Source organism: Balaenoptera acutorostrata, chromosome 8 (genome assembly GCF_949987535.1).
Source record: "Balaenoptera acutorostrata chromosome 8, mBalAcu1.1, whole genome shotgun sequence".
NCBI classification, from domain to species: domain Eukaryota; kingdom Metazoa; phylum Chordata; class Mammalia; order Artiodactyla; family Balaenopteridae; genus Balaenoptera; species Balaenoptera acutorostrata.
Genome location: NC_080071.1, coordinates 76,241,176 through 76,254,899, shown reverse-complemented (window position 1 = coordinate 76,254,899; position 13,724 = coordinate 76,241,176). Strand labels below are relative to the sequence as shown.

The following is a 13,724-nucleotide window of genomic DNA, read 5'->3' as shown; positions in this document are numbered from 1 at the left end:
CAGAAATTCCCCACCCTCCCCTCCCCTCCTGCCCACTCTCCCAGGGAATGGTCTGAGATGCCATTTATCCAGCTACATCTTCTCTAGGGTGAGTTCTCCCTCCTTCTCTGCTTTACCCACCTCGACCCCCATTCTGCTCCCTGGAATTGCACTCATTAATGAAATCTGAAGTCAGATCTGCTTTCTGGGGAACCCAGGCTAAGATACCAGCCTTTCTATCTCTTATGAAGGAAAAGCCCCCCACCCCCATGGTTTTTCCCAAGAGGAAAAGGCATTTGTGAGGCAATAAGGCCATAGCACTTTATTTAGGACAGACACGAAGGATTCCCCTAGTATTCATCCCCCTCCTCCTCTTCTCCCTCCCCCTCCACACTCTCCGTGCCCACCTCCTCGTAATCCTTCCCCAGGGCAGCCATATCCTCCCAGGCCTCGGAGAACTCACCCTCCTCCATGCCCTCGCCCACGTACCAGTGCACAAATGCCCTCTTGGCATACATCAGGTCGAACTTGTGGTCCAGGCGGGCCCAGGCCTCAGCGATGGCGGTCGTGTTGCTCAGCATGCACACGGCACGCTGCACCTTGGCCAGATCACCCCCGGGCACCACAGTGGGGGGCTGGTAGTTGATGCCAACCTTGAAGCCTGTGGGGCACCAGTCCACGAACTGAATACTGCGCTTGGTCTTGATGGCAGCGATGGCGGCGTTGACATCCTTGGGCACCACGTCTCCACGGTACAGCAGGCAGCAGGCCATGTACTTGCCGTGACGGGGATCACACTTCACCATCTGGTTGGCAGGCTCGAAGCAGGCATTGGTGATCTCTGCCACCGACAGCTGCTCGTGGTAGGCTTTCTCTGCAGAGATGACTGGCGCATAGGTGGCCAGGGGGAAGTGGATGCGAGGGTAGGGCACCAGGTTGGTCTGGAACTCTGTCAGGTCCACGTTGAGGGCCCCGTCGAAGCGCAGGGAGGCCGTGATGGAGGAGACGATTTGGCTGATGAGGCGGTTGAGGTTGGTGTAAGTCGGGCGCTCGATGTCTAGGTTGCGGCGGCAGATGTCATAGATGGCTTCATTGTCCACCATGAAGGCACAGTCTGAGTGCTCCAGGGTGGTGTGGGTGGTCAGGATGGAGTTATAGGGCTCCACCACGGCTGTGGACACCTGCGGGGCTGGGTAGATGGAGAACTCCAGCTTGGATTTCTTGCCATAGTCAACAGAGAGCCGCTCCATCAGGAGTGAGGTGAAGCCAGAGCCAGTGCCCCCTCCAAAGCCGTGGAAGATGAGGAATCCTTGGAGTCTTGTGCACTGGTCAGCCTAGAAAGTGAAGGCGAAGAGAAACATGGGATGTGAAGCACAGCTGACCAACAGCAAAGAACCAGCATGTGCTGTTTGAGATTTCCCCAAAAGTTTCATAAAATCCTTGGAAGGCCTTTCCAAGGGCACAAAATAGACCCTGATAAGGAGGTCCCACTCTCTCCTCCTTGTCTCTCTTCCTCTCTCAAACCTCCTGAAGCCTTCCACAGACAGCTCTCTTGACTCTTGTGCCATGGTCATTTTTGTCATCATAACTTGCCCACTCCACCCGGCTTCCTACCCGTGCCCCCTGATCTAACCAGATGTTTCTGGAGGGCTTCCTTCCTGAGATTAACAACCCAGGAACCTGATCCCCGTCCTTGCTGGAGGCCGAAGTTGATCAGAGAGCCTTGAGCTGGTATTGTTTGGATCTCTGTTTTTCACAGGGCCTTCTGCCCACATACCTACAGTACAAGGTGACATTCTGGGACTGTTTATGGGTGCTCATATCTTGGCCAGGCAGCCTATCAACTGGCAGCCACTCTGCCCAGCATCGGTCCACTTACTATAGCAGATAAAAGGGACACCCAGCTCCAGGCTGGAGCCCACACTCTGCCTCCCCTCCTCACTAGTCCTGATCCTGTGTGTTTAATTCTTGTCCAGGAGACTCTCCCAAGGATGGAGGCTGCCCTTCCCCCGTCTGGTCTCCAGACCACTTCACAACAGGAATCCAGATTCCCCCCTCCCCAGCCCTCAGCTCTTCTCTCACCAGCTTCCGAATCCGGTCCAGCACCGGGTCGATGAGCTCCTTTCCGATGGTGCAGTGGCCACGGGCATAGTTATTGGCAGCATCTTCCTTGCCGGTGAAGAGCTGCTCTGGATGGAAGAGCTGGCGGTACGTGCCTGTCCCAACCTCATCTGCAATGGGCAGAATTTTCGGTCCCCCTCCCCTTGCAGCCTGGCTCCTGGAGTCCCAGGGTACCCAGAAGGGGTGGGGTCACCAGGCCCGAAGTTCTACCCTAGAGGAGCCCCATTCAGGCTGCTGTTATTGCCCTTGACTTTAAGTGTGCTTCAACGAAAAGGAAAGGGATGTGGAGTGACCTTGAGACTCTGGAGCTGAGTGACAGCAGAGCTGGAGTTCTGATTCGCTGCAGCAACTGGGAACGACAAACCAGTGCTCTCCAATTATGGAGAAGGACTTGCTGTGGTACCTGGGACAAGGCCGTGGCAGGGGCTGGTCATCACTCACCGATCACAGTGGGCTCCAGATCCACAAACACCACCCGGGGCACATGTTTTCCAGCCCCAGTTTCACTAAAGAAGGTGTTGAAGGAGTCATCCCCTCCCCCGATTGTCTTGTCGCTGGGCATCTGCCCATCTGGTTGGATCCCATGTTCCAAGCAGCAGAGCTCCCAGCAGGCATTGCCAGTCTGCACTCCATCCAGCCTGCCCCACGTGGACTGAGATACACTCACGCTGAGTGGACAAAGGGCAGAGAGAAGCGTATCATGCCTGGACACGATTCCTGCCTTCCTTCCTTGAGTGGTTCTCTGGCTGAGAGCAAGAGTTCCTGGACTCTGCTCTCCGTGCCCCGCGTCCCGTGGGTGGGGGGCAGTGGCGGGGGGCAAAACCCTCAGGGGAAGCAGAAGATGTGACCAGTTCTAAGATTATAGAGTCTTTGCTCAGTGACTAAGCATCTTGAGGAACACTGAGGGGCTCAGATGAGTCTGACAGAGCATGATAGGCAACCCACCCATGTCCAGAAAGAAATTAGGGGCCATTAGTAAGGAAAACAAGGTCCAAGTGAGGTTTCAGGGGTCAGGGACAAGGATGAGGTTTAGAAAAGCAGAAAGAACTCTGGATTCGTGTTACGGCTAGAAATGCCAGCAAGGAAGGGGAAAGTGGGCCTGGAATGGATGTGTGTGTGCTGTTCTTTCCTCTTGGGTGTGCGTGGTTCTGGAGTGATGAGGGGCTGGGAAGAAAGTTCTTCCTCACATGACTCAAGGCTGGTCAAAGAGTTCTTGGCCCCTGAAGCAGGACTGGGGTAACCTGCTTGGTCCTAGAAAAAGAGAAAGGTCATTGCCCTTCCTGGGGAGCCCCATGAGCATCAAAAAGACTTGACCCTCTTGCTTCATCATGTATTGAGCCTCCATTATCTGCCTGACACTGGGCGGAGACTGGGGATACATAACACCTAATACCCAGTCCCTGCGCTTAAGAAACTCTCTGTCTGGGGAAGGGAGCGTTTCATACGATAACAGATATGTGACAGTGTGGTAAGTAGGATCCCAGAATGTTTCTTCCTGCTTGAGAAGTATTTACGGCAGACCTTAACAACAAAACGAACACACACATCCATCAAATTTCCCCAAGCTTTTAGGCTTAATCATGTGGAGGATGTAGAGAAATGAGAATTCTCACACTGCTGCTAGAAGCCCAGAGTGGTGCATCTTTTTTGGAGGGTGATCTGGCAACATCTAGGAAAGCTGAAGATGCTCTTGCTCTAGAGAGATTCTCACATAGGTACACAAGAAAACAGGTGAAAGAACAGTCACAGTACCACAGCGACGGAAGCCAATTAAATGTCCTTCAACAGGAGAAAATGAATAAAGAATGATTCAGAAGTGGACGTGGATGAATACAAGAAAGAATCTTGGGCTTCCCTGGTGGTGCAGTGGTTAAGAATCTGCCTGCCAATGCAAGGGACATGGGTTCGAGCCCTGGCCAGGGAAGATCCCACATGCTGTGGAGCAACTAAGCCCGTGAGCCACAACTACTGAGCCTGAGCTCTAGAGCCCGCAAGTCACAACTACTGAGCCCACGTGCCACAACTACTGAAGCCTGCACGCCTAGAGCCCGTGCTCCGCAACAAGAGAAGCCATGACAATGAGAAGCCCGTGCACCGCAACAAAGAGTAGCCCCCGCTCACTGCAACTAGAGAAAGCCCGCGCACAGCAACAAAGACCCAACACAGCCAAAAATAAAATTAATTAATTAATTATTTATTTAAAAAAGAATCTTACCTCCCAAAATTCTTAATAGAAGAAAAGCAAATTAAGAAGAATCATAATACAATACCATTTATATAAATCTTTAACTTGTATGCATCATTTAGAGATAAATTTTTATATTTGCTGTATATTCTTGGAATGTATTACAGAAATAAAGAAAGCAAGGGAAAATATTAGCACCCAATTTGGAATAATGTTAGAGGAGGGAGGTGAATGCATTCGGAGAAGGATTCTATTCTTAAGCTGGGCAGCAGGTGTTCATTATATTATTCTTTATACCTTTTCGCATGTCTGAAATATTTCATAATTTTTTAATGAGGATGCTTTATCCATAAATTTTACACTTCTCTGACTTTGTAAATATGACACAAGGGCCTTGACTTTTTATGATTTTGAGATGACTGGGATTAATACATAGACCATCTGTATCCCAGCCCCATTACTCCCCCACTTGCCTCTCTGTGGGCATCTTCCCCTGGTGAAGTGGGGCGATAACAAGAGCCCCTCCTAGAATCACTCTGCAGATGAAAGAATGCGTGTAAGTTGCCTGGCTCATTGGACGACACAGAGTAGGGTGCACCATACCTGTAGGACCCCCTTACCAATTCCCCATCCCCCAACCCCGGGGGTCATAGTAAGAGGAAGTAATGAATTAAGCTGGGAGGGATTTAGGGACAAAGGGCTCCAGAAATCCCCAGGTCCAGGAGGGAGGGCTGACTCAGCTCACCAATCACCTGGCTGGCAGGACCAGCACCTGCTGCTGCACCTCAGAGCCTGCCCAGGCTCTGTGCACAAAGCCAGACCCTGTCCTGGCTCCCACAGCTGCTGGCCCACGCAAGGTGTGTCTGACCTGGGGTATGCCGGAGTCGCTGGAAATGACGCCCCTCACTCTGGGTTTGGGCAAAGAACTCAGCCCCTGGAATCACACAGACTTGGCCTCAAACACCACCTCAGCTGCTCCCATTCCCTTTTCTTGCCGGTGAAAATAGTATAATCTCACACTCAGCAGGCTTTGTCATTAGGTTGTTTAGTTCTGTATATTAAGCATTAATTAGGTGCCAGGCACTGTGCTTAGCGCTTCACATACACTATCTCCTCTAATCTTCACAACAACCCCCTTAGGTAGGTGTTTTTATTATCCTATTTTACTGACTCTCAGAGAGGTCACACTACTTCCTCAAAGTCACCAGCAAAACCAGGAATATTCAGAAAGGGGACAGTCTGGGTCCAACCACACTCCTAACTGCCCTTCTATCCTGCCTGTCAGGGAGCCGGGTAAAAGATATCAAATGAGCCCCATACACAGCACCCTCCCTCTCGCCACTGATATGTAGCTGAAATGAGGGGTCAGACCAAGGCACAGCAGAAGGACAGGACTATGAGGATGTGTCCTTACAGCCGGGTGGTGGGACCAGAGGACAGCAGGGGCCCAAGGTTTGTAGGAAAGTGCCTGCACTTTCTGCCCCTGTCCTGGTTACCCCACTCTCCCTACCCCTAAATTCAGAGCCCTTCAGCAGCCCCTCAGATTCAGACCATGTCCTAGTTACCATGGCCTGTCCCTCTCTATCCCCTGAACATACCAGCACATCTGGGGGGCTGCACTCACATCTGGAAGCTTCTCTCCCTCTCCCCCACCTGACCTGCCCACACGCTGTAACCCCATGAACACCCGGACCATGGGACCCTCATTTGCATGCTCAGCCCCACCTCTGCTTACCATGCTGCCTGTCTGGGGGCTGGCTGGGGTCATCTGTCTGTCTGTCTGCTGCAAGATGGAAGACAGGGACAGGTCTGTGATGGACCTACAGCTGCTGGCCTCCTTATCCTCTCTGGTCTGCTCTCGGGGAGATGGGGGGCGGGAACGTTGTTAGAAACGGCCCCAAGAGGCAGGCCTGTTGACGTGGTTACCGTGCAGCCGGCAGGCGCTGGGCCTGGGCCTAAGCAGGGGAGCAAGATGGGGCAGGCAGAGGAGGGGCCTGCTGGTAGCCCCACACAGGTATCCAGGTCACTGGGTACACGGTGTCTGTTGCTCAGTCACACAACTCCATTTCCTGGTGGTGCAGCCTGGCCCTCACAAGTGAGAGGGGATTTAGAAGTCAAGCCGCCTGAGCTCCAGCACCGCCCTCACCCCCAAGGTTGGTGAGGATTGGAAGAGGAGTAGGCGGGGCTAAGAAAAGTCTGCAGTGGACCAGAAATGATGAGTCCTAGGGCAAGAGGTCAACTCAGGGCCTTCTGGGTGGAAACTCAGAATATCACAGAACAGAGGGAACTAGAGCTCAGGTTAGCCCTGTCTCTAGCACTTAACTTCCTTTGCCTCAGTTTTCTCATCTGCAGAATGGGGAGAGGTAGTATTGTGAGATTAAGCAAGATAAACTTTCTTACACGTTTAGTCCAGAATTGCTGTTGTTCTCCACAGGCAAAGCAAAATGCTGAGCATCTTCAGGGCTATTCCTAAGTGTCTCTCCCTATTCCAATCCAAGTCTTTGCTGTTCCAGCCTGGCCTTATTTCCCCACAGAAGGAGTCACCATATGGCCTTGGGCAAAATTATGAGATAAAAATGTTACTCTCTCACATTTGTATCCTGCTCTGTAGTTCTTAAGGCAGCTTCACCCCTTATCTCCTTTGAGTCCCTCAACAACTTTGTGAGGTAGGCAAGGTGAGGCCTCCACTCCCAGAAGAAGAAAAGGAAATTGCAGCCTCTTGTGTTTTGCCCAAGGTCACGTGGGAGTTAATTAGTGGTGGAATTAAGATTCTTCTGGGACTCAGGCTCAGTGACTCTCCCCTTTCTACATGGCAGAGTTTTCGATGTCCCTCATCCCCCTGCTGCGTTTTTTTTTTTTAATAAATTTATTTATTTTTATTTATTTTATTTTTGGCTGCATTGGGTCTTCGTTGCTGCTCGCAGGCTTTCTCTACTTGCGGCGAGTGGGGGCTACACTTCGTTGCGGTGCGTGGGCTTCTCATTGCAGTGGCTTCTCTTGTTGTGGAGCATGGGCTCTAGGTACGCGGGCTTCAGTAGTTTTGGCTCGTGGGCTCTAGAGCGCAGGCTCAGTAGTTGTGGTGCACAGGCTTAGCTGCTCTGCGGCATGTGGGAAGCCCCCCTGCTGCGTTTTTATTTTCTTTCTTCCCATCCTAAATTCTATGGGGCTTCCCTCGTGACGCAGTGGTTAAGAATCCGCCTGCCAATGCAGGGGACACAGGATCGAGCCCTGGTCTGGGAAGATTCCCACATGCCGCGGAGCAACTAAGCCCGTGCGCCACAGCTACTGAGCCTGCACTCTAGAGCCCGTGAGCCACAACTGCTGAGCCCGTGTGCCACACATAGCAGACACTCAATAAATATTTGTTGAAGGAATGAAGAGCATTGATTACCTCTCATTTTATAACTTAGATACATTAACATACTCTCAAAAAATCTCAGTCTCTTTACTCTGTTTTACAAAAGACCCCTCCCCCTGCCTGCCTTTAGGATAATTTTCTTTCCGGAATTAGTGTTGTCTAGGTTGTCTCTGAGATGCCCAACTTCAAAGACCAGTTGGGAGAAGTTGGAGTGCTAGCAGGAGACTTTTGGGCCCAGTGGGCCCCAAATCCATTCATCTGGATAATAATTCCTGAGGTCTATGGCTTCATGGATCAACCCAGGGTAGACTGGGCTTCCTTACCTTTGAAGTGTTGGTTGGCTGTGTCTTCTCTCCAGGGATCTTGGCCTCTTAGTTTCAGGTAGGAGAGAGAAGACTTCAGTCCATAGCCAAAACCAGAGTTAACCATCTTAATATTCTGGGTCGCACCCTTGTATGCTGTGGTGAGAAGGGCTCTGGAAAAAGCCCCAACCTCAGGAAAACTCTCTCACCATTTGCCACATTGACTGAAAATTCACATTAGCATCTTCTTCCTGGATAGGGTTGCTAGAAAAAATTCTTTTATTTGCTAAATCTAGCATTCCTATTCCTGGTCACGGTGAACAAACAAGAGAATTTCAGATAGCAATGAACACGTGAAGAAAACAAAACAGGATAATGGCCCAGAAAGAGGTGGGGGGCTACTATTGAGAAGAAGCCACTCTTTAAGAAGGTGATATTTGAACTGAGCAATAAGGAGATGGCCACACCAAGATCTGGATTGTAGTGGTCCAGGCAGAGAGAATAGCAAGTGCAAAGGAGCAAGCCTGGTGTATATAAGGAAACTGAGGGAGGGAGGGAGGGGGCTATGCAAGATGAGGTCACAGAGGTAAAGGGGCCTGGCAAGGAGAATGGCTTTTATTACAAGTGTAATGGGAGGGTTTTAAGCAAGCCTCATTGCCTACTTTGTGTTTTGTTTTAGAGAGATTATTTATTGCAGCTGCTATGTGGAGAATGCATTATAGGAGTTCAAGAGTAGGAGAAGGAAGCTGGTTAGGAGGCTATGGCAGACATCCAGAAATGAGGGGCTGGTGGCTTGGACTAGAGTGGGGATGGGGGACGTAGCTGGGTTTGAAGTAAAGTGATAGGACATGCTAATCTGGGGTGTGCAGACCTCACCAACGGCCTCACCTGACCCCTGCCTCCACTTCTTCTTTGCTGGCATGGTCCTAATTTTGTATAATTATTCACCCTTCCACTTGGTCATGGAGGATGGCCTTTCCCTAGACCTAGGGCTAAGTATAGGTTAGTCCAAACCATTCATAGTAGTTCCATTCCCTCCTTCCAGTGACTAGTTTAGGCCCAGGGCCAGTGAGATATAAGGGAAAGTCTGCTAGGGTGACTTAAGGAAAGGTTTTTCTCCCTGATAAAAAGAGATGTGGGAGGAAACCAACCCCCTTTCCCGCCTTAGGATGGTGTCATATGAGGGCATAATACTTGGAGCTGCTGCGGCCATCCTGTGATTAGGAGAGAAGATTTCGCCAGCCCATTGAGGATGCCAGAGCAGAAAGCTGGAAATACCGGACTTATTGGTGACATCACTGAATCAACCCTGGAACCGCCCTATACTCAAGATTTCTTGTGGGATAATAAATATACCCATTGTTTAAGCTGCTGGTAGTTAGGCTTTCCATTATTTGAAGCAAAACATTCTCACTAATAAAAGAGGGGAAGGAGAGAGGGAAAGAGGAATGCAGGATGATCCTAGGTTTTTACCTAAGCACTTGGGTGGAAGGTGATGTTGTTGACTCAGACTCGGACGCCTAGGATAGAAGCAGGTTTGGCAGGGAGTGGGATGAGGGTAGTATACTGAGAGCTCTACTTTGAATGTGTTATGTTGAGATGTCTAATGTGCTTTCAAGGTATGATGTCAAGAAGGCAAATAGTCATGTGAATCTGAAGTTTAGAGGAGAGGTCCAAAATGGAGGTATACATTTGAGAGCCAGCAGCATATAGGTGATATGTCTTTCTTTTTGTTCTATTCTTGCACTTCAGTTTGGCAATGTATATACTCTAGGCATTCTTTTTTGAGTAACCCTAGATATGTTACAATCACTTTTTATTAAGGACATTTAAAAATATACCCCAAAGTAGAGATAACATAATAAAACCCCATATACTCATCACCCACCTTCAACGATTGCTCCTTCAGGGAGAAAAGCACATGGAGAGCCTGGGACTGAGCTATGGGGAATACCCTTTAGAGGTAAACCATCAAAGACCACCAAAAAGGAGTGGCCAGGACAGAAACCAGGAGGGGAGGTGTCATCGAAGCCAAGAAGGAAGTGCTTCAACTACGAAACACTATAAGGGAAGGATAAGCTATGTCAAATACTGCTGAGAGGCTGAGAACGATGAAGAGAGAGACGTGACCTTTGGCTTTGGCAAGACGGAGGTCACTAGAGACCTTGGCAAGAACATCTAAGTGGAGCATGTGAACCAGGTCTGCGTGGACAGCAAGAAGGAGAGAAGACATGGAGATATTCCTTTGGAAAGATGGTTCTGTGAGGAGGAGGACAGCTGGTAGATGCCCCATCGGAAAAAAATGGAAGGATGTGCACCAAGGCTCAGCTCCACCTCTCCCAGATGGAATCAATGGAGACATTTTAAACTTTGATGACCTTGCTGCACTGCTCCAAGGTTGTGGTGAGACTCTGAGAAGGAGTTAGAAAAGACACAGATAACAATGGTCATGGTGAAGAGGGAGAGCGATCCAAAGAGAGAATGGACATCCATGTAGGGTAAATGGACTAAGCAATGCGTCATGAGGAAGAGTGAAGAAGTGCCTGGCATCGTCTTCCTAGATTCTGTACATGTATGTGAATGTCTAAGAGTTTTCCATCTGGTAATATGGACTGTTACCTGCACACCTACCCGGAGTTTATGGCCCTAATTCAGGGGATCTGTATATACCCTGAGAAGATACATACATGCTCACAGCCATGCACATACACACATGAGCGTGCGCACTCAAACACATGCACAATCAGAAACAGAATCTATGTTCCACTAATACGCCTTGGGCATGTCTCCCTCAAATCTTGTCTGCTCCATTTTTCCTGCCAGGAGGCCTGCTCAGTGGTTGTGAACTCCTTGCTACAGGGGCCAGAGTAATGTAAATGTGTGATGTGGGTTGAGCATATGATGTTAAATGGCAACAGGTACTGGTCTTCTGTGTCAGGGACACACAGAGTGATGAGGGCTGCCTGAACTGGAGCAGCTTGGTGCCCATCCTAAGAGAGTAGCCACCACCCAGCTGCATTTGTTGCCTATTGGTTTCCTATAGAGGCTGTAAGAAATGGCTACAAACTTAATAGCTTAAAACAACACAAATTTATTATCTCACAGTTCTGGAGGTCAGAAGTCCAAAATAGGTCTTATAGGGATTGCAGTATTATGATTTATAAGAAAAAAATATATATGGTTACTCAGATGACCAAAATATATTTCTTATATATTATTTGGTCTTTGTCTACTCCTCCCAGCTCACAGTTCCCAAAACCCTGAGAATTCCCTAAGTGTTGAGAGTGATCAAGGTGTCTTTTCTTATGTTAATGAGGTGACTTTTGGACCCACCTAAGGAGGGGGGCTGCTTGCCAGTGGAGCCAACTGAGTGATTAGAGGGTTAGAAATTTCAGTCCCACCACCCACTTCTGACCTCCCGGGAGGGGTGGGCAGCTGGAGATTGAGTTCAATTACCAATGGTCAATGATTTAATCAGTGCTGCTTATGTAATGAAGCCTCCATCCAAACTCAAAAGGATGGGGTTTGGAAGCCTTCCAGGATGGTGAACACATGGAAGTGCTGGGAGAGTGGCGCTCCTGGCGCTATGGAAGCTCATGCCCTTTCCCCGTACCTTGCCCTCTGCATCTCTTCCGTGTGGCTGCTCCTGGCTTATATCCTTTTATAATAAACCAGTGATCTAGTAGGTAGAATGTTTCTCTGAACTCTGTGAGCCTCTCTAGCAAATCAATTGAACCCAAGGAAGAAGTAATGGTAACCTCTAATTTACAGCCGGTCAGTCAGAAAGACAGGTAACAACCTGGACTTGTGATTGGTATCCTGAGTTGGCGGGGGCTGTTGGAACTTCCAATTTGTAGCTGGTGGGTCAGAAGCACAGGCAACAACCTGGGCTAGCGACTGGCATCTGAAGTGGGGAGTGGGTGACAGTCTTGTAGGACCAAACCCTTAATCGGGGAATCTGATGCTATCTCCAGGCAGAAAGTGGGAGAATTGAGTTGTATTCTTGAACACCCTGCTGGTGTCTGAGAACTGCTTGGTGGTGTGTGGGGAAGCCCCCCGCCCCACACACTGGAATTGGAAACCTGTTTAGGGATAAACTCAAGGTGTTGGCATGACTGTCTTCTAAAGACTCTAGAGGAGAATATGTTCCTTGCCTTTTCAATCTTCTGGAGGCTGCCCACATTCCTTACCGTGGCCTCCTTTCATCTTGGAAGCCATCACTCTGACCTCTGCTTCTGACCTCTCCTTCCCTGACTCTGACTCTCCTGCCTCCCTCTTCCATTTATAAGGACCCTTGTGATTACATTGGGCCCACCCAGGAAATCCAGAATAGTCTCCCATCTCAAGACCTTTACCCTAATCACATCCACAGAGTCTTTTGCCATGTAAGGTAACATAGTCACAGATTCCAGGGATTAGGATGTGGACATCTCGGTGAGGAGCTGTTCTGCCTATCACAATTGCTAAATGGGAATGCAGGCCTTGAATAGCCATATCTTCCAATTCTTTTCAAGATAAGCTAGAAATCTGGATTTTTACACGATCATGCAGAAAAGAGTTAACATAGCAGAACTGAGACTTAGAAAGGCCTGCTCGCGAGGTTGGCCCTTGGCTGGCATCTGGGAACTTGGCTCTTAGAGTGCACCCAGTCAACAGCTAACTGATAAGGATGGTTTGTTGTGCCTAGATGGTGTGTGTAAACGATATGATTTATGCTGAACACCTGCTTTTCTTCTAAAGAGTCTGGAATTTTGGTAAGTGCAAGGCAGAGGTGCCTATGCGACCAGCCCCCACTAAAAACCTTGGGTGCTGAGTCTCTAACGGGCTTTCTTGGGCAGAAACACTGCAAGGAAACGTCCCATTTTCATTTTGGAGGAAGAGTACACTGTGTGAGCCCTTATGGGAGGGAGAGGGCATAGATTCCTTCAGATTCTGCTTGTGTCTTTTCCCCTTATTATCCAGTTGTGTATTGTTCCTACATCACTGTAATAAACCTTAACTGTGAGTACAAGTTTATGCTGAGTCCTGTGAGTCCGTCTGGCAAGTCTCCTAACATAGGGGTGGTCTTTGGGGATGCCCCAAAGACAATTCCTGATTTTTTTCATATTCTAAACGCTATGGGGGTTAACACTGTGGGGGAATTTGGCCTCCAGGCTGCTAATTTGAAACTTCTGACTTCTTAGAGTTTCACCTTAATTTTAGTCCCATCTCTGTAGTGAAAAAATTCACCTGACACACACTTAGCAAATCCTTACCACATGCTAAGCGGCATACTAGGAGCTACGGACACAAAAGTGAATAAGACACAATCCTTACCTTCAACAAGGTCGCTATCTAATAAGATGGACATGTACAAGAGTAACTGCAGCGTGATGTGCTACACACACTAAAATAAATGAATAAAATGCTCTAAGAGTCCAGACAACTGCATACACGGTGCTTTGCTGTGTATGTACACATCCCTCAGTTCATCTGGTCCTCACAATCCGAAGTTATTATCCCAGTTTTACAAAGAAAGAAGCTGAACCTGAAGGGCAAATAGGTTTTGGATTTTGCCTAAGATAGCGCAATCCTCTTAAAATATTCATTCTGCTGGGGTTGGGGTGGACAAGGAAAAAAGAGAGCCAGGGAAGGTCTGCAAGAGGCCGTGTGTTCTGTAATCACCAAGGCCCCTTGCTCTGTAGAGACCATGACCCCATTTCCCAAAGCAGCCTCATTGTATGCCCTTGCCAGTTTTCTTTTTTATGAATGAGTCTTGTTCTCCCAACCATATGGTTAG

The 13,724-nt window shown here is 49.0% G+C and overlaps 1 protein-coding gene across 1 annotated transcript; it reads right to left on the bottom strand.

Moving 5' to 3' along the window:
• Positions 1–329: 329 nt before the first annotated feature.
• LOC103007507 (tubulin alpha-1D chain-like) lies at positions 330–2,677 on the bottom strand. The gene is made up of 3 exons (XM_007187971.3): positions 2,542–2,677; positions 2,062–2,210; positions 330–1,313 (listed from the first exon to the last, which is right to left on the bottom strand). The coding sequence occupies exons 1-3, from the start codon at positions 2,660–2,662 to the stop codon at positions 330–332; spliced, it is 1,254 nt and encodes a 417-aa protein (XP_007188033.3). The 5' UTR covers positions 2,663–2,677.
• Positions 2,678–13,724: the final 11,047 nt, after the last annotated feature.

What these genes read in the sequence shown, in the direction of transcription:
- LOC103007507 (XM_007187971.3), bottom strand. Translation starts at nt 2,662, where the DNA reads ATGCCCAGCGACAAGACAATCGGGGGAGGGGATGACTCCTTCAACACC. An exon ending in TCTGGAGCCCACTGTGATCG is followed by an intron (nt 2,211 to 2,541) that starts GTGAGTGATGAC and finishes TGCCCATTGCAG; the next exon opens with ATGAGGTTGGGACAGGCACG. An exon ending in TGGACCGGATTCGGAAGCTG is followed by an intron (nt 1,314 to 2,061) that starts GTGAGAGAAGAG and finishes TTCACTTTCTAG; the next exon opens with GCTGACCAGTGCACAAGACT.